The 27,506-nt window shown below is 40.2% G+C and overlaps 1 protein-coding gene across 1 annotated transcript in view; it reads left to right on the top strand.

Annotated features, from left to right (window-relative positions):
* LOC122790592 (centrosome-associated protein 350-like) overlaps positions 1-27,506 on the top strand; it is a 541,040-nt gene that overhangs the window by 391,224 nt on the left and 122,310 nt on the right. Inside the window, exon 10 of the mRNA XM_044058119.1 lies at positions 10,078-10,165. Within this exon, the coding sequence (XP_043914054.1) occupies positions 10,078-10,165 (88 nt within the window). The remainder of the gene's footprint in view (positions 1-10,077; positions 10,166-27,506) is intronic.

Raw genomic sequence — 27,506 nt, 5'->3', positions numbered from 1 at the left:
ATATAGTAGTTCATGTAAAGATGACAAAAGTAGCATTGATCATTGAAATTGCTACACCCACTGACTATAGTGTCTTGCATACAGAGAGGCACAAAGTCATAAAATACCAGGATTTGCAGGCAAAAATGAGGGCAATGTGGAAGAAGGATACCCAGACAGTTCCAATAGTAGTAGTAGGAGCAATGGGTCATATAAAAAAACAATTTACAATCGTTCTTAGATATGTTACTTATACATGTAACTCCATATGAATTGCAGAGGGAGACATTGCTGGGCACATTGCAGGAGCTGAGAAGAGCACTTCTAACTAACATCAAAGATTGAAACAATATTAATTTCATGAACTGTAATCATACTTTAACTTAAGAATGGGGTCCATTCCTATCATGGTATTAGAAGCCCAAAAAACTTTGAGAAATTAAAAAAGCCGGAAAATGTAGCAAACCTACTGACAGACAAAAGCAATACTAACTTTACCCCTCCAGCCTTCCTTCAGGAAATACCATCAAATATAACCCCCTTGCTATCAAAAGCAGACAGGTCCTAATTGATCTCACTAAGGCCACAACTCTTCATTGATGGGCCAAGACAATATCCAAGGTTGCCTTCTAAATAGCATGAAAGATGACCTGTCAGGCCTTCTGGAATCACTATTTATCCACAGCCTCTGTACAGATTTTGTGCCTCACAAATTTAGAGCAGACACCATCATCCCTCTGCACAAAGGTATGCCATCTGTAGACCCTGGAAACTACAGACCCATAAGTCTCACTAGTCTCATATGCAAAGCCATGGAAATAATTATCATGGAAATGATTAATAATGGCATAGGAAACCTCACGATACTACAACCAAACAGTTTTGTTTTGTCAAGGGCTGATCATGCCTACTAATCGTGGTGGACATTTTGAGAAGGTCAGCAAGGCAATGGATAAGGGTAAAATGGTTCACACTGCCTACCTTGACCTGGCTAAGGCATTTGATACAATATCCCACTCATACATTGTTGAAAACTCAAGAGGCTAGGTATAAACTCTTATTCCACTTGGTGGATAGCTAGTTGTCTCACATGCGGGACCCAAGAAGTTAGAATTGGAGAGTCCACCTCTACAAAGAGACCTGAAAATAGCAGAGTCCTTCAGCAATTGGCAGTGGGACCACTCTTTTTTGTCATCTACTTTTCTGAAGTCAAGGCCAATGTCAAGGACCTGTGGCTGACCAAATTTGAAGATACTTGAAAATTACGAGCAGTCAGAATCCCCCACCAACACTAGTGTTTACCAGGAAGAGATGACACAGACAAAAAACTGGTGTCAGAGCCATGGAATAAAACTAAATGCCCAGAAATATATAATATTTTCCTTCAAGAATCAACCATCCCTGGTAACTCTCATATTAACAATACACTCCTAAGAGTTGAACTGGTACGGAACTGTGAACACACATAGACAGTAATCTAACCTTTGACCATCACATGTCTATAGTAGTGAGGGAATTATTTTATATTGTGCAATTTATAAACAAAGGTATGATATCTAGTTACAAGGAGGTCATTGTTCCACTGTATTCAGCATTCATCAGACCTATTAAGTATAATGCCCCCTTTGGTATGTACCTAACTAGGCACATCCAACAACTGGAATGTCCAAAGAGGTTCCTCACTAAAAGAATACAGGGTGTAAGTAACCTCCTTTATGCAGACTTCCTTGAAAGCCCTATCCTATAGTTTGTCACCTACAGGCTGTTGAGGCAAGAGCTATGAATGGCATTCAAAGCATTGTCAGACTTCACCTTGATGGAGCTCTTGCATATCCCCAAAACTAACAGGACTAGAATTACCTGCTCTAAAGATTTACATCTTGCCTGTGATATAAATAAGACCTGTTTTATTGATAGGTATGTATCTCAGAGAATATTCCTTCTCTGAAACAGGCTCCCTCTCATGCAAGTGAAGCAAAATTCCTCCCTAACTCAATTCAAGTATAACTTGGAAAATTGTTTGGGGAACAGGAAATTCATCCCTGATTTGGCATCTATGTCTCTAATGGACAGAGGCAGCCTGTAAATGATTCATCTCCCAGACGCCTGCTTGTAAATTTTTCATCTTCCAAGCCCCTACTTACACTTACTGAGGGTACTAGAAGTTGTCAGAGATGTGGGATGTATGGCTAGGCTTAAAAAGGTCACAGTGGTCATTAGCCCCGTATAGACTTAACCTATTCTGTCTAAGCTTCAGATGATGAATTGTGTTTAAAACAGTGATGGCCATGTGATGCATTTCATCCAATTTCTGCAAAAACAGTACTCACAAATTAAAGTATTCCAGGTTGCTTCACACGAGTTGCATTAGTCCTGCAAAGCCAGAATAATGAGGAAACAGCATCTGACAGTTGTTTTCCTGCATAGATGCCCCCAGCAAGTCACAGAAGTCTGATTCTTAGAGGCCGGTCTAGACTTATCACAAGATCACATGTAAAAGTGGCCAATATCCAGTTCATGTATACCTCCTTCTAGTAACAAATTAGTGATTACAAAGTCATCCCAAGTGAAACAGTTGGTCCATGGCATAAATCACTGTTTGCTACAGTCAGATGCAAGCAGTGGACAGAGAAGGCTCTAAGGTCAATTGAGACCAGGCTAAAGACCTGGAAGTTGACTGGAGAGAAAGTACAACAGTTAAAACAATTACTCAGGGCTCTAGCATCCCAAGAAGAGGGGGAAATAGGTGGAGTTGAAAAAGAATCTCAGTGCCTAAAAACAGCATGTGTTAGGACTACAGAAAAGATATGTGGCTGAGACAGGTATGGAAATAAGGTACACAAGGAAAGCTGGTGGTAGAATGCAGAAGTCCAGGAAGTCATCAAAAGAAAGGGGGAGTGCAGGAAAATGGAGATAGAAAAGACAGACCAGGCTAAGAAGGAATACCAGCTGGCTAACAAGGAGGCTATGAGAGGAGTTACAGTAGCAAAGAACAAGGCATCAGAGGCACTCTACCAACTTCTGGAAAGTGACTCAGTGGATGGTATAAAGAAACTCGTAAGCAGGCTGCAAGGCGAAGACAGAAAGATAAAGAAAATATTCAGACACCATTCATAAGGGATGCCAGCAACAACCTGCTCACTAGGCTATAGGACATCAAAGGCAGATGGAAGGAACACCTCCAACAGCTTTTTAATGAAGAAAACCCCACTGTGTCTGGGAGGGGTGGTTCAAGAGAAGGAAAGTCTGAATGAGGAGGTCAAAGTTAGAATCAGAAGGGCTGTCATCAATTGGCAGAGAGTGTCAGGGGTAATTTATGACAAAAGAAGAATGCTAAAGAAGCGACCAATACTACTGTATGGTAGAGAAACCTGGGCACTAAAGGCAGGGCAGCTGAGGAAACTGGGGGGGGGGGGGTTGAGATGAAGTGCTTGAGGTGGGTGGTAGAATGCACACTGTTGGACAGATCATAAGAGCAGAAGCCAAAGTAGCACCAATTAACAAAAAAGTCAGAGAACAGATTACAGTGGTTTGGGGACTTGTGCAGTAAAGCAGAAGACAATCTGGTGACGAATATTTGGGACAGACAGGAAGAGTAAAAAAACAGAGGCTGCAAACACTTCAGTTAAAATAAACTGTTTATTATTATAGTAAGTGCTTTCACATTCAACAGGAACACTTCCTCAGACTTTAATAAAAAAAACAGTTAAAAGACAGTTCCCTTATATGTTTGCAGCCTCTCCAGTTTTTTTTTTTACTTTTGATGTTTACTGCTGGACAGGAAGGCACTTAATTCACTGGGAAATATTTTAAATGTTTACAGACAGGAAAAGGGCAAGAGGAGATGAGGGCATCCAACAAAGAAGTGGATGGATTGTGTGAGAGAAGACCTGTGACAGACATGAGTGCTGAAGAAGGTAGGAGAGTGTCATTGAATAGGGAGAGATGGCAACATGTGGCACAACACCCTGACCCCATGTGAAAAATGGGAAAATGGAGTAGTTGCTGATGATGATGATACATGTATACACTTGTGTAACAATCCTGCATTCATTTTTGTGTATCAAAATGCAATTCAGAGGTTCATGTGTCCACTTTTCTTGCCATAGTTTAAATAAAGCATTTTTTTTTTTTTGCAAGAGCTGAGGGTGGCATGGATGTATAGGAAGCTAATTGGTACATAAAGCCTAGTTTTGCTAATTGAAAATGAAAAATCAAAATGAAAAATCAGTCACATCTACGAATAAACGCTCACAAGCCAAACGAAAATAAAGTAAAAACTAAAAAAGAAAAAAAGAAGGACTGGCTTGGAGCGAAACAAACAGTTGGCTTCTGTATAATATCCAATTTCCAAAGACAGCACTTCGATACAGTAGTGAACAGTAGTGAACAGATAACTCTTCGATGCAATAGTAAATAGATACTTCTTTATTGGTATTAAACAATTTCAGACAAGCGCTTTCGCTATAACTAGCTTCCTCAGGTCTATGTTTTGCTAATTAATTGAAGAGCTGAGGGGAGCATGGATCTGGCTGCTGTAGTTTGCCAACTGGTCCATGTAGGCAGTTAGGATGCTTGCAACATGGTTAAAAACCATTTCTTCCTATATACAAAACATTATGTTGATGAGCTAATATGATTAAGTATTATTTAGCCACTCAGTAGTGTAAATATTGGCTCTAGGTGATTTAGTCACATTGATACTTGTTGATATGACATGCTGATGCCATGTTAAAATGGGGAAAAGAGATCTGACGATTACTGATTTATAAAAAAATAACTAATAATGTGTAACACACCCATTCATGAGGAAATGAATGATTTGAAGCATGGACTTTTTAAGAGTCATAAAGGAGGAGCATTCCTCCATACCTTTCAACTTCATTGCTTATGAATTCTGGGCAAAGCCAAAACTACTTGGGGTAACAAAGGTCAGGATTCAGAAATGGGCCCACCCACAAGCTGTAAGGCTGTAGTATAAAAGGCCTTGTTAGCATGATCAATGAAATCAGTGATTCAGAAAAACAGCCACACTGATGAAAGACCTCATTTTCATCTGATTTGCATATACCTGAATTGCCCGGTGACTACAGCAAGGGCTAACAGACCCCCACCCTCACACACACACACCTCCGTACATCTTACATGTCCCTGATTTAAAAATACACTCATGATGTTGCCTCTTATATTTCCCTATACCTTGTAAATCTTGAATGATTACAGTCCATAATGCCAGACGTTAAAGCTTCATCCTAGTTATTGTTCAGAAAATGCATTGTGATGTAAAAAGTGTTGCTCTACTAAATCTTTGAGTAGATTAGTATAATATTTAGAAAGACTCCCTGGTGTCATCTAGTAGCCCTCCACCAGGTTTGCCTGGAAGTCTTGAGCATACCCTAGTATGTCATAGGACATTACAGTCAGTCAGTAATGTCAGACATTAGAGTTTCATTGTTTTTGTTGTGCAGAAAACGTATCACGGTGCAAGAACTGTTACTCCATTAAGTTTTTAATTAGATTGCAGTAATATTTATAAAGACTCCCTGGTGTCATCTAGTGACACCCCCTGGCTTTGTCTGAAAGTCATGAGTATACTCAAGTATGTAGCATCCCATTACAGTCAGTAATGCCAGACATTAGAGTTCCATACAGATTGCACCTTAATATGCTTCATTCTGAAAACTCTTAAGTTCAATTAACTTTATAAATGGATTATTAGTGTGCCTGGTGTCTAGTGCTCCCACAAGGTATTACAGGAATTGCTCATTGGTCAAGGGGAGCTTAGAGATATTGCAGTCACTCCCCCCTCCACAAACGCGCACACTCACTGTATATCAAACACATTGTCACCCAGTCACAAGGACAAACCCATACACACACAAACACAAAACTACCAGAGACCTATGAATTAACTATTCTCCCTGCTGTGCCCACCTAGGCAGATGCACGCACACATGCACACTCATTTGACACCTCTCATAACCCTACATACACTCACACATGCAATCACACGTACATACTACAACACTACCTGTCTGCTAAATTCCATGACATTCGCCTCTCATGTGTTCTCACTCAATGAATCCAGTGTGTGACCATGAGCTTTTGACAGAGTTAATTACCAAGGCTGGCAGTAAGGAATAACACAGCGAAGTGGTTCTGTGAAACCAACAGCTGCACATTTACTGCAGATCGGAGGAAGAGCATATGACTAATTACCACACGCTGTTCTCTCAGAATGTCTTATTAACATTTGTGATAGGTCAGAAAGACAGCCCAGCCCAGCACAGTGATAGACCTCTTCAAGGTAAGCACTGAGGTAGGACTGTGTAAGAATCAAAAGCAGGTACTGCCAGCAGTAAAAAGGGCTGATCTCTGGCAGTAACCTTTCTGACTACTGGCCAAAAGACACAAATGAGGGACAGTTCTTAAATATTACTTTAATTCATCTAAAACGTTAATGGAACAACATGCATTTCCTGAACGATAAGAAGCAAGAAACTCTCTCTGGCATTACTTACTGACAGTAATCCTCTGTGATTTACCACAAAATTATACATTTTATGAGGCACAGGGCAAAATATATAGAAAAATCAGTGAAAGGTGACAGGCATATATTCCTCCTTGGTGACACATTAAAACAGTGAGGTGGAAGTCAATGAAATGCTCGTCCCCCAGGCAAAAATCTTCTGTCTTATGGCCTTGCATGCCTTTGGAACTCCCTACCACCTTCCATTCACACCACCCCCAACCATTTTATATTTAAAAGATCTCTTCACTCACATCTAGTATCCCAGTGGGAATGCTCTTGCTCCCACCCCACATAACTAACACTTGCAAACTCCATCTTCCTTCTTCCTCTGTTTCCTCCTGCAACTTTCCTAATTACCCACCCTAACTCATACATATTATTATTCCTACAATAATCGGATTTTGTGCATTGCTTCCTAATATGTTATTATTCCTAGGTATTGTCATGAAATGCTTCCAAATATGTTGTTATTTCTCAGTACTTTTGTGCTAAATTTACCTTTAGTCTGTATTACCTATTAATTTCATCACTAGATTGTACTCACTCTAGTTTTTGTTGTATTATTTGCAAATTGTTTTTTCTTGTATGATTAACTTCTGTGTAATTGTATAATGTGTATATCTATTAAGAATAACCTACTGTAACCTACTTAGTTTTGGAGCTTTTCTCCCCAGGACTCCATTGAAAACGGGTTCATTTGGCCCAATGGACTATCCTGGCAAACCAACTGCAAATAAGTAAATAAATGCTGCAAACCAGTAAGTCAGTTCCTGTTTTTGTAAGAAGACCTGAAAGACTGCAACTTTTGAATATCTGTTCCTTTCATTCTTGTTACCTAAATGCAAAAAAAAAAAAAAAATGGGGCCAAAATACTGCAGTCATTCAGGTCCCTTCTTACACAAAGCAGATTTGAAAGATTACAGCTTTACCATTCCCTGCATTACCGTGTTCTATGCCTGAGTCAGCCTGCCACTGTCTATAAGCAGTTAATGTAAGAACACCCACAGATTCCCTTCCCTGCATCTGGATGCTACTGTTGCTTTCCTTAAGGCCATCTGAAGCAGCAAGTCATCAGAGGGTCTCCCACAGCCGTATGTTTTGTGGGTGCCTAATGCCAGCTAGCCCTGGAAAATTCAGATTATTCCACTTTGTATTCCTTTATTCATTTTTAGTATCTGCTTCATCCAATTTATGATAGCAAGAGAGTTGTTAGAACTATTTCCAGTTTGCCAGAAGGTAATTAGATATGGGTGGAAGCCAGTGACTTCAGTACTAACCATCATAATGACAATGACAACATGCTAACCACACACACAAGACAAACTCAGCTAGTAAATTGACTGGAAAACCAATTTCTGAACAGCATACTCAAGCGAGTTACCTAAATGGGAAGAATCCTATAGTGGCAAGAAATTAAAAAGCAGTACAAATATGTTGCTTCCATAACGTCCTTCTTTCCTTCCTTCCTCCCTTTCTTTCTTTCTTTCTTTTCAGAAGAGGTGCTTTTAAAGTTAATTTTACTAAAGAACTGCTTTCCTTTTTTTATTTGACATGAAAGAGGAATATTGTAGTATTGGACTGTAAAGGTCTTCCTGCCCATTTTAATGTATTAAATGCCAGACTTCTGCTTCTGTAATAAAAGGTATCTACATATCACTGAATGCAGGATGTTCAGGACCCTGCTAGGGTCCTGTCCCCTATTTTACCAGCACCAGTATTATTGTGGATGGAATGTGAGTTACTGCAGCTCTCTGAGAAACATTGAAGAGGGAGTGTTAGGCGTTCTCATTCCTGCACCCTATGCCAGTTCCCTGTTTTCTTAAACAAGAAACATCTTTATTAAATTATCACTTATGACATAGACATTCATACATTTATATAAATAAAAACAAAGCATATTGACATATTCCCAGTTGCAAACATTATACATCACTTACAATCTACCCAGTCATTGTTAGTCACATTACATAGCTTATTCAAATCTAGCCTTCTTTTAAACCTTGTTCCTCCCCTGTATGTATTGTTTTCACAATTCCCATTTTTACCTATGTCATTTGCTCCTGCCCTTTTTTAAAGAACCCAATTCCAGTTGTTTTATCTCTGTTACTATAGTTACTACTTCTAGTACAGTTGGTTTAGACTTTGATTTCCATTTTCTAGTAACTGCTTTTTTTGGCAGCCACAATAATTAAACTCAACAAGGACTTCCATGCTCAGCTTGCTTTTGATGTCTTAGGAATTGTAGAAAAGTCGCTGGCCAGTGCAAGTCCTACACCTAAAGCCATTGACACTGCTTTTATTGGTATTGTATACTGACACCTTGACAGAGGGAGTAAAGTGACCATAACTTCTACCTACTCTTATAACTGTAAAAAAGAGAAGAAAAAACCTGTGTGTCAATAAAAGTTGTTCAGAGTAAAAGCAAATGGACACACAAGGAATCCGGATGAACCACCACAAAGCTGCTAAAAACACCTTCTTTAATAAAAATGCTTAAAAATAAAGTAGGCAATATTATAATTCGGTTCTAGGATCTGAAAAAGGCAACAATCTGAAACCGCGTATCCACCCTGTGTGTTTTTTTCTTAAGTGAAAACATTCCAGAATACAGTAATATTACCTACTTTATTTAAATAAGGTGTTTTTAGCAGCTTTGTGGTGGTTTGTCCTGATTCCTTGTGTGTTTGTTCTTATAACTATATTCTGATCACTGAACTATTAATGTGGCATGTCTGTGTTGCATCAAACTAACAGATAAAACAGCTCTGCATCTGACTTTTTAGAAGAATACAGTTGCAAGTCTTGTAATATTTATACTAACTACATGGGGGTACACTGTACCATTTTAGCTGCTTATTGAATATGTTTTGCAGACAGTAAGTCAGCTGAATGGATGCCTTGGAACAGGACCTCTGGATATCCAGAACATTAACCCACATATTCTCTATGATTTTAAGCAGCACATGGGGTTCTGATCTGACTAACCTTGTCCTGTCAATTGTCCATGGAGTTTGCAGGGGATGTTCTACTTGAATAAGTGTGCTGATATCAGGGAATATATCCATATACATGATTGGTCTTTATCCAGGGAGCAACCTGTACTCTTTGGATAATCATAACTGTGTAACTCATCTGAAAATACCCATAGTCCATAGCACATGTAACTCATCTGAGAATACCCATAATCCATAGCAGATGTTAGCAGTACACAGATGTAGCTGCCATGGGTTAATCTGTATACTTACAGGTCTCCCCAGCTTTTGGGCTCCAGTAGACAAAGATGCGACAGTTGCCTTCAACCTTTCCCCCAGTTTACTTGAATCACCATTATTATTATGAAATATTTCCTTTTCCAAGGCAGTCCTTTGTTATTATTCATTTTTTTGCAATGCTGAGCCTATCACTTTTTCCAGAACTGAGCCACTTAAAACAGTTTTATGCAAAATGTCATTTCCATCAGGTCTGATAGACTGCATACTTTGCTTTGTAGTAAGAATTTTGAAATATGAATTTTAAGTTTGGATATTTTCATTCTTCATTATAAATTAACAATTTTTTAATATCAGGCACTTGATGGAGAAGGGTGAAAGCCAAAAAGTATCTTCCCTCATTAAGAAGCAAAGTGAGATTTTTGATAGACTGCAACATGAGAAGGTAAGTGTATGTTCATTTTTGTTGGATATAGATGGATTCATAATAATCTAGGCTATCCTTCACGTTATTACCCAGTGTTCCTTGCAAATTATTTACATTTTGCCTTTTTGTTTCATACTGAATATACAAACATGCATTTAACTGTGTGAACTGCATACATGATTGTCTTCTCTGCAGTGGATGTACAAATGTATAAATATGTGTACAAGCACATATTATACCAGTATGATGTAAAATATACTGTACTAAACAGAAGTCAAACAAGGTACGACCCTAGCTTTTCCTGTTTTAGTTTTCATAGGTTCATAGGCTGGTACTAGGCTATCAGCCCTAGGGCCTATACAAGCCTAGCCATAACAATTCCCTGGATATTTCTTCCCACAATATTTACTTCCCTGGACTCCTGTGTAGCAGGCTGACTGACGTGATCCCCGGGGTGAATTTCCTATCTCCCATCCAATTGTCAAGGTTCCTTCTGAAGAGGGCCAAGGAGGCGCTCTGCTTGACATGTATGGGCATTCCTTCTGTTTCTTGTCTTATCACTAGCACTGTGAAGAATAAAAACATGGTGGTATTTATTCTTTCATGCTTCACAAATACATAAAGTGAATCTGTAAATAATGCCGCTGTGCCTGTGTGCAAATAAGCAAACTATGACCGAGTGGTACTGGTTTTAGAAGTTTTCAGCCTTCTGAGGGAACGCACAGTATAGTCTCACGTATCTGAAACTGAATATACTGATATGAAAAATAGTTTAGTCATGTGCAGAAATGTCCCAGCTGTTGTGGACATGATTCACACGTATGCACTTAAATTCACAAATGTTTAATTTCAGTAGCTGGCAATGAGCTGGGAAATGCATCAATTTCTCAAAAACTTTCCATGACAGCTTCTCAAAACACTTTTAAAGACTTTAATTCACTTTGAAGGTATTCTTGTATGTCCTCCCCCTTGTCTGGCTTTTATTAATTTGGAAAAGCGGGCAGATAGGACAGTCAGAAACAGAGGAGATCTCAGACAAGGGAAACACAAACACTTTAAGAGTTCAGCTAGTGGAGGTGGGAGAGGATGGGTAATGTGTGTTCTTTTTGGGGCGAGTTCTGCTCCATTTTTCCAAATATATTTTTATAATGGAAGTGGAAAGGAAGGACAGAGTGTGTAGGGCAGGGAGTTGTGGAAGAATTAAGCTCTGTAGGCTGCCACACTTCGAGGTGTCCAAAGGGATGAAGCCATCAGTCTCAACCTGTGAAGTAGTCCATAGATGGACAGTGGGGATGATCTATCCCATACCTGGGTCAACTGCAGTTGAGGAGCCCTTGCTTCCACTTAACCTCCAGAAAAAAGAGCAAAAAAGGAAATGAGGAAAGAAAAGTGAGAGGGAGGGAAACAGCAAAATGACTCATACATTACTTTTACAAAAAATCATAACAGTAACATTTTTATTCAGGAATGTTAAACTGCCACTCATGAAATACATTGCTGCACTTTCTTAACAGTAAATAGTGGAAACTGATGGTTCATATTCAGCTCTTTTAAACTTCAGAAGTATTCATATTTGTAATACTTAATTTCCTTTAACATAACTGAGTAAGTATTTTAATACCCATAATGAAATTACATATCCATCACTACACCTGTACTTACTGACTCTCACTATGTCTGTGTTTACTGTCCCTCACTATATATGTACTTACTGTCCCTCACTATATATGTACTTACTGTCCGTCACTACATCTGTACTTACTGACCCTCACTATATCTCTACTTACTGTCCTTCACTACATCTGTACTTACTGTCCTTTACTATATTTGTACTTACTGTACCTCACTACATCTGTACTTACTGTCCCTCACTACATCTGTACTTACTGACCCTTACTACATCTGTACTTACTGTCCCTCACTATATATGTACTTACTGTCCGTCACTACATCTGTACTTACTGACCCCCACTATATCTCTACTTACTGTCCTTCACTACATCTGTACTTACTGTCCTTTACTATATTTGTACTTACTGTCCCTCACTACATCTGTACTTACTATCCCTCACTATATATGTACTTACTGTCCCTCACTACATCTGTACTTACTGTCCTTCACTACATCTGTACTTACTGCCCTTCACTACATCTGTACTTACTGACCCTCACTATATCTGTACTTACTGACCCTTGCTATATCTGTACTTACTGTCCCTCACTACATCTGTACTTACTGTCCATCACTACATCTGAACTTACTGTCCTTCACTACATCTGTACTTACTGCCCTTCACTACATCTGTACTTACTGACCCTCACTACATCTGTACTTACTGATCCTCACTATATCTGGACTTACTGACCAGTTACTCTAACTGTAAATATGATAGGTGGCATTCTGTCTTTTAAATAATTATTCCATTTCATTTAATTTTATTTTATATGTACTTCTGTATGTTCTTCTTGCTGGTAAACCATACTTGTGAGGTTAAAGAACCAGCAATTCCTGTTACCTCAGGTACCATGCTCATTTATACTCAACCTCACCTAGTGCTGTGATAATAACCGAGTACAGCAGAAAAAGGAAGGGATCACTGATACTGGTGTGCAGAGTGCATCAAAAAAGTGCAGTATTTCCAACTGATATCTCTGAAAGCTTTCCTCATATAGGATTGACTAGACAAAATAGCTGCACATGTTCTGGTGTATAAACCCCAACCCCATAATCCTGTACTTTTTATCCTATCTTGCATAACTTTTTTTACATTAGTAAGGGAAATATGTAACTCTCTCTAAATGTAATAATTTACCTAAAGCATGAGCATAGGGAAATAGTAATGTTTCCCATACTGCAAAAATGTTATGTATGTCTAAAATAAGGGAATGCTTTGCAGCTGAAAAGAAATTGGTAGCAGGTGGTATTCATCTCCTGCACTGGATACATTCAGATGCAACAAATACCTTTGCTGGGGGAGGGTGACTGAAGTATTGATTTACTTATTGATGAAAAGTTTGTTGCTATGGCAACTTTGAATGTAGTCATCATGAGGGCGAGTCTTGCAGGTGTTTTTTATGCTTGTAAAGAACTTTCAAGTGTGTAGTATAAGCTCAACTGAATTACTGCCATTACCATTCACTTTTGAAACATGTATTTTAAATTTATATGATAATGAAATATTTCCATCATTTCACAGACCTCCAAAAATGTCATTCATCAGGACCTAAAACATTGTAGTTTGCATTAGTGCAAACCTAATGAACAATATGTAGTTCAATAAGTCCCCCCCCAAAAAAAAATTATGTGGGTGCCTCTGAATGTATTTTTCTGTAGAAGATGAAAAAAGTTATGTAAAATCCAATATAGTAATCAATAACTTTTTACATAAGTTACAGAAAGGAGCTGCAATGGCCCTTTGTTGTACAGCATGTAAGTAATAAATAATAATGCATTCCTCTCTAAAAATTTCACCAAACTGAGTTTTGGCCATGGTAATATAGCACAAGTAATAACATCAACAGCAGGCAATAGTAGCATTAAATGATTGTTAATGAACTGCAATTAATATTTGTGTTTGTTTTAACAGGATAGTTCGACAGGGTCATGCAAGATCTCCTTTTCACTGGAGGCCCAGGGAGAAAAGCTCCACAATACAATGTAGGATAGACAATTAATAATAGATATAGACATTAAACATTATCCATATGAAAAGGGATGCTTGCTTTAAATTAGAAAATATAATGACATATAATAATTGAATTAAAAATTTTTAATTTTATGAGACGAGATAAGAAGGCAAGGAGTGCACGAGTAAGGAAGAATGAATGGCTGAACTGAAGAAACAGATAGGATAGCATGCAGTGTAGATGGCTGGAAAAGGAAAACAGCAACAGAAGAGGATTATGGGAAAGCTGGCTCAACCTAGGGAACAGTTACAGGAACAGAGCAAGGAACTATATAGAAAGTCTTGTAGGTTATCTTTAAAGATCTTGCAGGAGGCAACTTAATAGTTATGTGGAATGAATTCCACATATTAGATATATATGTAGAATAAAAAGAACCCCACACTGGAGTTGTGTGATTGTGTAGCAACAAGAAGATTATTATTTGTAGAGCCAGAGTGCACCATTGAAGAAGGGAATCGAGGCAGGGATATTTCAGAAAACAGTAGCATGTTATGGGCTAGCTTTGACTGAGAAAAACATATATTTAGATGCAAGCCAGTTTAATTTTCTGAGGGCTAAACAGTGATGAGAAGGAATAGGACATATTAGCACAAATGTAGCAACCTTTTGTAGCACTGCTGTAGTTTTTGTAGTTGGAATACATTAATATCAATGAGGACAGGTGAGGCATAATGAAGACTTGTCAGAAAATAGGATGTAGAAGTAGTTTTACACAACTGGGCAGCAAGTAAGTTGTAGACTTTGTATAAATGCGTAGTGTGTATGTTGAGTTTTTTGACCATGCATTGGATGTATGTATCAAATTTAAGTTGATCATCAGGACTTCTGGTATGGTGCTGGGCAGGTAAGTAGTGTTTTGACTGAACTCCCCTTACTTCAGCAGCAAGGTAAGAAGCAAAGTTGGTAAAAGAAATTTTATGAGTTTGAAAAACTGTGGTGGATGTCAAAAAAAGGAAAAAAGAACTCAGGGAAACAAGAAAATATGCACAAAGCTTGGAAAAAGAAAACTTTTTAACAGGCCAGCAATGTACGGTGCTCCTCCCCATGAGACCACATGGCAGTAGGAGAGATGGCCAGTGTAGAAGAGAAGCTGCATAAACTATATACTAAGGTAATAAAAATAGGAGAATCTTTACGACCTACATGAGGAAAAGTGATAAGAAAATTATGGAGATGGAATCAGCTTCGTCTCCCAGCTCAGATGATACTGAGTAGATGGAATCAGCTTTGTCTACCAACTCAGATGATACGGAGGAGATGGAATCAGCTTTGTCTCCCAGCTCAGATGATACAGCAAAACCTTAGAATAGAGAGTACTGAAATGTCATCTAGGCTAGTGATATTGGAAGGGGCCTGAGAATAGCTAGAGGGGAAAATTATGAATAGATGGAAAGAGCTTCAGTCTGCACAAGTAATAAGGAAGCAGACAGCAATAAAACAAAAGTATTTCTCAAATAATCATACATTGAAGAAGATATTAGCACTTGGTAAGTTGGTCAATACCGAAAGTAAGGGATCCAAATGTTGGGACAATAGTAAAGGTCCCAGAGAGAAGAGAGGAGGAGTACATAAAACTATTACGAGAAACTTTATAAAGCTCATTGAAAGATGACATCTGATACCAGGGGGCTGTAATTACATAGTTAATCAGAAGAGGATGGACTTAAGAAATAAAAAGAGATAAACAAATGAAGGACAAAACTCCGGAATGGAATGGACGTCCTATACTGACATTGATGGTATGAGGGAATGAAATAATTAAGTAATGGCAAGGTGTATTCATTAAGATGCTGGAACTGAAAAAGCTGGCTAAATCATGAAAACAAAAGCAGTTATATAAGTAATACCCAAAGAGGGTGAAGAATTGACAAATCCACAGTCTTATAGATTAATAGTAGTTCAAAGCCATGATTATAAAATATCCATGGCCGTTATAGCAGAAAGAGTAGCACAAGTAATTGCCCCACCTCAGAAATCATGATCATTGTGGCTTTGTTTAAAACAAACATTTGTTAATGTTCATTTAGATAATCTTACATGTAAACAAGCAGAAAAACTAAAAGCATAGCTAGTAATGATGACGTACACTAGAAATATTTATGCAGAGTATTACTAATTGGATTTCTGCAATCTGTCATACAGTTGTTACAAACATGTATGAAGACTGTGAGGTGAGAATTAAGTGAAATGGGAAAGTACAACACAGGGAGGCATGCTCTCCTCCTTTGCTTTTTTGTCTTGTACTTGGAGCCTTTGGCTTATAAGATATGTCAGTCTGACATAGCAGGGTGGCCAGGCATTATTAAACAGAATAAATTAACCATGTTTGCAGATATCCTGTTTTTGACAGAACTTGATAGAGACATTCCAAAACTTATGGAAGCTTTAAGACAATTTACAAAACTAGCTGAATACAAAATTAATGAAGACAAAACTCAGACTCTAACACTAAATAATGCTGCCTCAGTCAGGATAGTTCAAGAATTTCCAAGTCTCTGGGATCATTATAACCTGAAATACAGATGACTGTACTGTGATTTCTGCAGAAGCCATGTTGCTTACGAGAGTAGTTTGATATTTTAGAAGAAGTTAAGAATCTGGTTATGGGTACAATGTGCTAAGATTTTGGAAAGATATGAGTGAACATCAGTGGTGCAGATATTTGACATTTCTGTGGAGGTGCCACCTTTATGAAGAGGAATTATAATGACTGCTTCTAGGATGTTGGCACAGTGTTTTCAGATATGAAGCAGTTTATTAGAATGGCAACTGGATAAGCAAAAGGTTTAGCAGCAAAGCTTTAAATATTTAGCAGGGAGGTTGTTGGGTGCCAGAGTCAAGGGTTTGTTTAGTGAGAAGATTATGGATACTTTTGGGTAGGTACCATGTTGTAGGGTGAAGGGGGTGGTATTTCTAAGATGGGTAGATTGGTTGGAGTTAGTTGAGGAGAATGATGTGTTAAAGAAGCCACAGTTTTGATGAACCAAGAGTTGAATTCAGTAACTATATTTTGTTTTTTCAAGTTAGTAAATGAGTTTGTTTGTCAGGATTTGCTAGGCTTTAAGAGATTATTGATAGATGAACAGATGTACCTTGGATGCCAGCTTTGGGAGTGTTGAAAGGAAGAACAGTAGTATATTTTGTCAGTCAGGATTAGATTTTAAGAGAGATCATGGGGTTGCCTGTAGGACTGGAAGAATGATTAAATCCTAGATCCCGTGCTTCATCTCTTTGTTGCATTATAGTCTTCTTTCTGGTTTTACCCGTGGTGCTGCATTAGTTTTGATTCTTGTTTTCCTAATTTGAGTGAGTCTGTGAAGTATGTTGAGTAAGATAGAGCTGAATTTGTCAACTGTTTGGTCCAGAGGGTAAAATGTGAGATGTGACCAATTACATTGTGATAATAAGGAGAAGGATGTGTTAGGATTAAAGTTCTATGCATTCAAAGTGAAGCAGAAGTTAGTGACTACATGTGTAGTGTGAAATGTAAGGGCAGTGATTGCTTAAAGTGTCAAGGAGTTTACCTGAATTGGTTATTTTATATGGTGCATTAGTTAACGACCAAGCAAGGGTGGTGTATTTGTTTCTAAATTTATGGAATCTGTTGGGGGAATTTATTATCTGAGTAAGCCCAAGCAAGATCATTGTTGCTACATGGGAGCTGTGTTTGCTGACATTCTGGTCATTCTTGAAATCACCTAAAACGAGTGTTTTTTGAGTTACATTAAATGTTAGCCAGGACAGGATATATTCTGTAACAGAAAGCTTAGGTTGGGTGGAATATATAAGGTTACAATACAATACAGATTTTCTGTTGAGTTTTAAGAAGCTTATTAGTAATTCTGTTTTGGAGAAGATTGATGTTTTGTGAGGGTATGCTGTCTTTCACATAGCATGAATACCATGAAGAACAGACAGTACTTTCTGAGGTAGTAGTACCCACTGTTAAGCTGTACACAGGGGTAACAAGTGCGCAAATATCTCTTAGCTAGCTCTTGAGACAAGCAAGGCCTTGTCTGTCCAGAAGCAGCACCCAGGTTACTGCCACTGAGAGTCATGGTTAGAGTGCTACAGGGTATTATGAGATGAAATTCACCCAGATATGGGAATGGTGGATGGCAGAGACAATGACATGATGATGGTCACGTGCAGCATGGTTGTACACACAGCATCCATGTCAGCCTTCTTCCACATACTAATAAGGACTTGCCAGACATGCACTGGGGGCAAAGCTAGCTGTGAACAAGGGAATGTCTGCATGCATGATGGATGACTAGGCTAGACACCATGTGTATTCCAAGAAAATGCTGCAGGCATTCATGTGAATTCCCCTAAGAAGAAAGCATTAGGGATCATCAGACTTTCCATATCATGAGGGAGAACGTCTCTGTAAAGGTCTAGGTCTCACAGCAATATTAGGTCAATATAAAGAGGTTCCCCGGCTTTCAGGAGATCCCATCATCTGAGCAACTGAGCTTCAAACTCACATGTTAGTGTTTGTTCTCAATCTCTGGGACCATCATAAAAACTGTCTGTGGGGGACATTGTGTATGACACCTTCTAAATGTAACTGAAATTTTAAACGTCAGAAATACAGAAGTTTTTCAACAGGAAGACACTTTGCAAATAAGCGTATACAGCAGCACATCACATCTCCACATGAAGAATGCTGTATTTGCTTCTTGTTCCTAAAAGAAATGAAATGGACAGCACAAATGAAAACACCCACACACACACACACACACACACACACACACACACACACACACACACACACACACACACACACACAAAAAAAAGAAAAAGGAAAGCAAACAGTTGCAGCAATTACATAGTTCATGATGGAAATCAAAATAATTTTCCTCTAACAGTTAAGTATTCAGTAACACAGCAGTCAGGTACTTAGAGTATATATCCCTAACCTTTTTACACAACACCCGATCCTTTACAGTTCTAATAATGTCTGCCAGGATAACTAGCAATTGTGTCATTGACCACTGAACATGGTACAAATAATGATAGCTAATACTATAAGATATATATATATATATATATATATATATATATATATATATATATATATATATATATATGTATATATATATATACAGTTGTGTATATGTTTACAAATGTCTGGTGTACAGCTTGAGTTGAGTATTATTTTTGTAAGTTTACAATGTCCCATAGTAGATGCCATGGCCCATAGTTCTAGACTATGCAACCACCATTTCAGCTGCACAGCCACATACTGTGCTTGTGCCTGCTGGAAAGGTTCCTGTGCTGCTGACTTGGGTGGCTACAGTCACTTTAATCATTGTTATGACAACTGATTGTGGGAGCTGCAGCACCACTAACAGTGACTGGCTTTGACAATTACACACCAGACTAATGCATGGCAATGTTATACAAAATGCAGTGTTCAGTAAACAATCTAAATGCAGGCAAAGCCTCATACTGAAGTGCCCTCAACTCATCCAGTCAATAGAAATGGGCTTTGAGCACACTTAAATACAGCATGTCTGCAAAAGGGCACTGTTAACGTGGTCCTCAGCAGCTCCCTGTGGGTTAAAGACTGGTACCATTAGTCAAGGTTCAAGTGGGTAACCTGCTTCACCTGGAAAACAAAACAGGAAGGGTCACAACAAAAATAAGGGGATTACTCAATACTACCTATACAACTGTCTAGATAGAGAAATAGCCATGATTAACATTATAATAGTTTTCACTTGCCAGGTAGGTTACTACAGGAATCTTATCATGCAGGAAGAGGCAGTAGCTTGAGTTTGTGTTTCACATGTGAGAATCAAGGGCACTGATATGTTAGTGATGCATCCCCCCATGCATTTAACACTACCTGGCAGCTGATGGAATGATAGCCCTTCCTGTTAGGGTACCTTCCCCTGTGTTCCATAAGGGGCCCTTATAGCAACATGGGTGTGATCTGTCACGCCAAGCACCACAGGAAGGTGTGTCATTTCACAGAAGGTATGCATTGTCCTGATTTGGTCCTGTGGCAATCCTGGGTAGTTGATATGCTTATCCATATATGCTGAGAGTATAGTGAGGAAATGCTGCATTATCCCCAAGGCAGAAGCCTTTGAGATACCCAGTTTGTCCCAGTTTGTCTCTGAAAGGTCCCTATGGCATGTATAGCAAGGGTATATATACCTTCATATAAACAGGTATAGGAAGTCCAATCATTCCTCCAGTTCTTGTTTGTGGGCCATACAAGTTCACCAAAGCCCCTATCTTATCCTTGTCCGCTCTAAACCTGTCAGGTAACTCCTGTCCGGCAAAGTTCACGGACACAACTGGATTATGCTAATGATCTCATTTGCTGGTGAAAACCATGCAAATGAGGTCAATTAGTGATCCAGTAAGCAGGCAGGCATCCGTGGCAGAATAGTGCAGCATGCAGAAATGTATTTGGCTACTAGCCCGAATACATTTCTGGAAAAAATCAAAACGGAGGCATGACAGCTCAAACTAAAACATGTATTATAATCCTTAGGCATGCCAATGGCCAAATATATGGCCATTGACATAGAAAAGTGTTGCAAAATTATAAAAATCAAAGTTTATTTTTTTTGCCGATCTCAGACGTTTAAGTATATGGCAGCAGCGTGCAAACAGGATTGTGCCAAAAATAAAAAAAAATGTGATAGGCAATTTTAAGTGAAATCTGCATTTTGCCATTATTCTCTATGGCATGCAGCATCAAAACAACAGCAGGAAACAATGGTTGCTAAGGGGAAAGGTTCTGGTGTAGTGCTGTAACTTGGGACTAAGGCAGTGGGGTATGCTAATCAGGGAAGTTTACTGAATCACAAAAAGAAGACGTGCTAAACTGCACCTAACCGTGTAGGAGCTATAAGGCAGTGATGTAAGCAGGAGAAGCAGCTGACATGAAAAGGGTGTGTGTCATGCTTGGTGTAAGCACATTGGAGCTCCATGGCTCAAATCTGACCTTAGCTAAGCACAGCTAAGCAAGGGGGTGTGTCTGAGGCTGTATTGACTTATTCCATGAAATGAAAAGCATATTCGTGTCCAGGGGAGGCCTGTTTCTTATTGTTTACCTTAGCTAAATGGGTTTGTGTGGTGCACGCCAGGTCTAAAACAAACAAAGAAAAAAACGGAAACAGCAGGACTGTTTACATTTGGGCACCGGGTTTGCGCACCGCACCTCAGGACTTAATAGGAGTGGAAATGGGAAGGGAAAAAAGGAAAATAGCAGAATACAAGCAATCAAATACAAATAACATAGCTGGCAGGTGGAATGCATCATAGTCAGCCAATCATACAGGCAGCATCTACAGCACAACAGTATAACTATGCAGACACCTACCAGTCTGGTTTTCCCCACAAACTCTGCACCATTGGTGTACACATGTAGGGGAATTTTAACCAAAAAAATGTTAGGGGCTGCCATTGCTTTTATCCATCAGTATGTGCTAGAGGCTGAGGGCAGTGAGGAGGATAATGCTGACAACTGCCACAGACCGAGGAGGAGGAGGAGTAGAGTGTTCAGACCCAGGGTAACTCACCAGGGACTACATGATCTGGAGATAGTAGAGCACCACAGGGTGGACAGAGACATACTTCAGCAAATCATTGAGCTGTGCCGGCCTCAACTCAGACCCAGAGACAAAAGAGGGGAACTCATACCAGTGGATACCAAGGTATGTGTAGTCTTAAGAATACAAGCTACAGGTACTTTCCAAAGAACTACTGGGACATGGGGATCTCACAGCCATCTGCATTCAGGGTACTCCTCCAGCTCCTGAATGCCATCCTACCACATGCCGGTGACCACATTTACTTCCTCAACACCATGCAGAGAGGACCCACGATATGCATCTCTTCCACCGTGTAGCAGAATACCCAAGGGTACTGGGTGCGATAGACTGCAAACACTTCCAAATCAAAGTACCACCCAGTGAACAGGGTAGGGTCTACATAAACTGCAAGGGCTTCCCCTCCATCAACTTCCAGGTTGTGTGCAATGCCCAGGGCATTATCATGAATGTGTGCGCTGGCAGCCCTGGAAGCTATCACGACTCCCACATCTGGCATTCATCCCAGCTGTACCAGGCATTTACCAGTGGGGACATCCAGTATGGCCATCTGGTGGGGGATGCTGGCTACGCACTGGAGCCATGGATGATGACACCCACTCAAGAATGCCATAATGAGGCACATGCACAAACCAGGATCATTATAGAGCATGTGGGATACTCAAGTCACGGTTCTGCTGACTTGACATATCTGATGGAGCCTTGCAGTACTGTCCAGCCACATGTGCACACATGTTCATAGTATGTGCCATGCTACACAGTATGATCCTGTGGAAACAGCTGCAGCAGGAACAGCTTGGGGAAGGGCCACACAGCCCCCCCACCATTGCCAAAGTCCCCACAGGCATAGAGGGACTCAGAGGAGGAAGCCTCCGAGCCTGCACCTGCACGTAGATGGAGGTGTGCCCAGTATGCCCACGCCTTGGCAAAGAGGCAACGCATAGCACACACACTGGCACTGTAGGGACCCAGGGACTGACATCTCTCTCTGACTTGCACACACAGTAAAATGGATGACACACACACATCACATTACTTGTAACTTACCATGTATAGACAGTGTACTATGTGCATCCAACATAGGCAGCCCTCAAGCACTGTCCTCACAGCTGCTGCAGGCACAAGGTAAGTCAGTCTTAACAATAAATGAATGGATTAGTCTGTTTTGGTAGCATATCTATAGTAATGCTGCATGCATGCAAGGGAATGAGGTGGCCTACTGGGATAGCAACAGACAACTGACAGCTATGTGGGACACTAGGAAATGTCTGCACAATACTGGGTTCCCCACACTATTCAGTATCATTCAAGGTGACAAATCCCACCGCAGTATATGTGGGGGGAACAACTAAGGGGTATCATAGGTCACATGCATGGATGTCACTGTGGGGATCCCATACACACCCCAGACTCACACAGCAGGTCAGCTGTAGAAAATCATAAAGGAATGTCTGGCAAAGGCCCACACATGGCGACAATGATGGAATACCCCCTACAGACTTGCACAGTGATATCACAGCAGGCCTTGCATTTGCAGTAAGGCTCTGAAGGGTAAGAAGTCTGAAATTCAATTGTATGCCATTACAATCTAATCTGTGGTCACTAGCGATATGCCTCTATTCTCCAGGACAGGGCACAATACTATGCTAAATGGAACCAAAATGTAAAGCCAATATCAGCACAGTCTGTGCAAATGAGTACCATTGACAGGTGTGCCCCCCCACACCCATATTCCCATAGAAATGCAGTAACATTTAAATTTGTAGGGTAATAGCAGCAGAGCACACATTGCCAGGGCTGTCCCAATCAACATGATAACTTTTTGCATGTCCATAGTATTCAAGGGTCATTTAGCTATGCATATGTGTGGGGAATACTGTCAGGATGTGGCCAGCAACTTCTCATGGCTGTTGTGTCCTAGTGGCCTAGGTACAGTACTATTGTAGACAGGGACATGTTCCACGAAATGCAGTGCCAACCATTTTGCATGTCAGCTACACTTATGGTGGGAGTTGTACATACTGTCCAGATGTCAATATCCATTACTGCTGGGAAGCTGGACAGGTCATGTACAGGGTGTCACACATATGAACTGTACACAGGTTGGCGTAACCTACACAGTGCCTACCATACCTCCCAGTTGTACAGACCTTTTGCAGAATGTATAGAAGTTTGCATCATATTTGTGGTGTCTTTATTCCGAAATAATAGTTGTCTGGCAAATCATTGGCAAACCATGAAAGTCTAAAGTCAGAAAATAATGATGGATTGCAGTGTATCAGACTTCATACCCTACAAAAAATGCATGCTAATGTAAAATATGTTATTGTATCACCCTTCCAGGTTTCTAAGGCCAATAGTTACAATGGTCCATATATTTAGGCCTTTATCACCCAGTTACTCAGTGCTTTGTCCAGATGTCTGGCTCATATGCATAGAGAGGTATGGTGCCTAGTAGCATAGCAGTGCATTCTGTCACTTATCATTGTCACCCCAGGGGGGTCCACTGACTGGCAGCCTGGGAACATATGATTGATAGAACGCAATAATGAACTACCTTGCTAAAGATGGTCTGCATCAGTCTCACATGGCCTACAAGCCTCTGGCAAAGGCCCATGCCTCACCCATAGTGCCTTTATAAGGAATGTCATGGGGTCCATACTACCAACATAACACAGTCAACAAAATGCAAATATAAGCCCATGCTGATAAATGCTAGTGGCATACCTCTCAACCGGACAAAGCCATACATAAAGTGGGAAAAAGGCCCAACTATAGGGACACATTTGAAATATTGCTCTCATAATGTTAAAAAGTTGATAGAATAACAGAGGGGGTGTGTAGTAGCATGGATGTCATGAAGGGTGTGAAGTCTGAAACTCTAATGTTCTGTCATTATTCCCTGACTGCAACCCTGAGTGATTTGCAACAAATGTGCTAGAAAACCACAACACCGACCAGATATATGAGGCATGAATCTGGATAATCTGTGAGAATCTGTAGAGTTGACAGGTATGGCCACACCAGGATATGATCTTTCAGGTAAGAAGAATACTGCACAACCAGGAGATCCCCAGCCAGTATATCACCAAGGTGCTGTACATTTTACACGCTTCATCAGTCAGTCAGCTGTAGCCACACCTCCCAACTGGCCAGATTGTGCAAGAATGTCTAGCCTTTACCTCATAATATAGGTCTGTGCATCATCCATCTTGTATTTCTCTGGTAAATAACTGTGATGATTCAATTAAATTTGTCAGCAGGTAATGACACAGTACAGCACAGTGTCAAACATTACATATATCAGAAAATGTCTGCTATAGCAAACCCTGTAAGTCAAGCAACTCATACATTGATAAGAGCAATAATTCCAGTACCCCCCTATATTTGGCCCATTGTTTCCTATATTGGCAGGCTATCTCCAGATATCTTACACAAACAGGTAGCAAGGTATGGCTTTAGCACCCAACACCCCAGACTGGTGTACTACTATCCCTGGAATGGATTCCCACACTTACTATAGAAGGTCATACTGAGCATGCTTCTACACTTAGAGAACTGAAGCCCATGTTTGAAAGCACATCGGACTATATACCTCTGTACTGTGCAAATGTCTTTGCATACACACAGCTATGTAAACCTGTCTCCACACACACCCATCAAACAGAATTACCCACAGCCAGCTGTAGGTGGTACATATGTGGTATATCTGCATCTGTTGCATGTGATACACACACACACATATATGGGCAACATATTACAATATGTGAAACATACACACACATAGACATGGAGAAGAGCGGGACAGACAGTGATAAAGTGAGACACACAGGGAGATACACAGAGAGTGAGTCATACACAGGGATACCCTGAATGGCATAGAGTGATGTCCTGCTGCAGACAGTTGCATACCAGTTGTAACCACTGGCATGTGCCAGCATGAAGATGAGAGTCATTGTCTGATGGTACTGAGGTGGGGATTGGAATATCACATCACCTACCTTTGTGTGTGTCTGTAGGTCTAAGTATTATGATGCCTTACCCACCCAGTACACTTTCCATTTCCCTACTTTGCAAGATCTGCTAAAGTCATTCACCTTAGAAGTACATTTGGACTGGCTTCAGTCCTATAAGCTCTATAGCGCGTGCGATAACTGTGTAACACTGTCATACAAATAACTAGATAGGTAGGGGTTCTAATCACAATCCTGGCATATGTAAGTGTGTGTGTGTGTGTGTGTGTGTGTGTGTGTGTGTGTGTGTGTGTGTGTGTGTGTGTGTGTGTGTGTGTGTGTTTGTAGGAATATGTCTTTTAGTCCATTCCCACCCAGTACAACTCCCATTGCCCTACTTCACAAGATCTCCTGATGCCATTCACTGTAGAAGTACTGTTGGACTGGCCTCTGACCTATAAGCTCTGTGGTGTGTGCAATCACTGCATAACACTATAGTACAAATAACTATTTAGGTAGGGGTTCTAATATCAGTCCTAGCAAATATAAAAGTGTGTGTGTTTGTAGGTTAAAGATTTTGAGCCCATTCACATCCAATACACTTCCCATTACCATACTTTAGCAGTTCTGCTGATGTTAGTTACCTTAGAGGTACCTTTGGGGAGCCCACAGCCCTACAAACTCTGTGGTGCACGTAACACTATAGTACAAATAACTAGTTAGGTAGGGGTTCTAATCTCAGTCCTGGCAAATGTAAAAGTGTGTGTGTTTGTGTATGTGTGTCTGTAGGTTAAAGATTTTGAGCCCATTCACACCCAGTACACTTCTCATTGCTTTACTTTAGCAGTCCTGCTGTTGTCAGTCACCTTAGAAGTACCTTTGGGCAGCCCACAGCCCTACAAGCTTTGTGGCGCATGCGATAATTGTGCAACACTGTAGTACAAATAACTAGATAGGTAGGGGTTTTAATCTCAGTTGTGGCAAATGTGTGCGAGTGTATTTGTGTTTATAAGTGTGTACATCTGTTGGTTAAAGTACTTTGTAGCCTTTCTCACCAAGTACATCTCCCATTGCCATACTTTACAAGGGCTGGTGATGTTCCTCACCTTAGAAGTACCTTGGGATACCCTTCACCCTATAATCTCTATGGCACATGAGATAAATGCATAACATTGTATTAGAAGTAACTAGACAGGTAGGGGTTGTAATCTCAGTCCTGGTAAGTGTGTGTGTGTGTGTGTGTGTGTGTGTGTGTGTGTGTGTGTGTGTGTGTGTGTGTGTGTGTGTGTGTGTGTGTGTGTGTGTGTGTGTGTGCCTAAGAACAGTATCCTGTGGGTGTGTGTTTGTGTGTGCTTGTGTATGAACCATATCCATTGGCGGTGGGTTTTGCAATTTTTTGCTGTGGTCCACCCAGTACACATCCCAATATCCACTTTACAAGGCTCACTGTTGTCATCCACTGTAGAGGTAGCTGTAGACACTCTGCAGCCCTATCGGCTCTGGGTCCCGTGCAATAACTATGTAACAGTATGGAATAAATAAGATAGGAAGGCCTTCTAATCCTTGGATACCATTCTCCACTCAGGAATCATAGACAAACACACTCAGCTAGGCATCAACCCCTATATCACTAGGTGGCTTGCAAACTGGCTCACAGATAGACCCCACGGTGTGAAAGCAGTGGATTCCATGTCAGATTGCTGACCAGTCATGAGTGGAGTCCCACAGGGCTTGGTTTTGGGTCTTCCTCATATTCGGGCTCTATGCCTCTGAAGTCCAGCCCAACACAAAAGGACTCTGGCTGACAATGTTCACAGATGACTGCAAGGTGAGTGCTATTATTACCTCCCCACATGATGTTGACATCCTGCAGAAAGGCCTCATTGAGACCTACGACTGGTGTCACAACCCTGGAATTAGCTCAGTGCCAGAAAATGTGCCGACATCTCCTTTGAGAACAACATGGTACCCATGAATCACCACATCGATGGTAGTCCACTGAACATGGAAGTCGTTATAAGAGAACTGGGAAATAAGGTTGACAGTGAGCTCTATGTTGACCACCACCATACCACTGTGTTCAGAAAGTCATCCTATGTGGTACATCTCATTACAAAAGGTGTTTTATTCAGGAAGTAAGAGATC

The sequence above is a fragment of the Protopterus annectens genome, chromosome 16.part0 (assembly GCF_019279795.1).
Source record: "Protopterus annectens isolate FY-2018-M chromosome 16.part0, PAN1.0, whole genome shotgun sequence".
Classification (NCBI taxonomy): domain Eukaryota; kingdom Metazoa; phylum Chordata; order Ceratodontiformes; family Protopteridae; genus Protopterus; species Protopterus annectens.
Note: the sequence above shows the minus strand (reverse complement) of the source record. Positions and strands in the feature narration are given on the sequence as shown.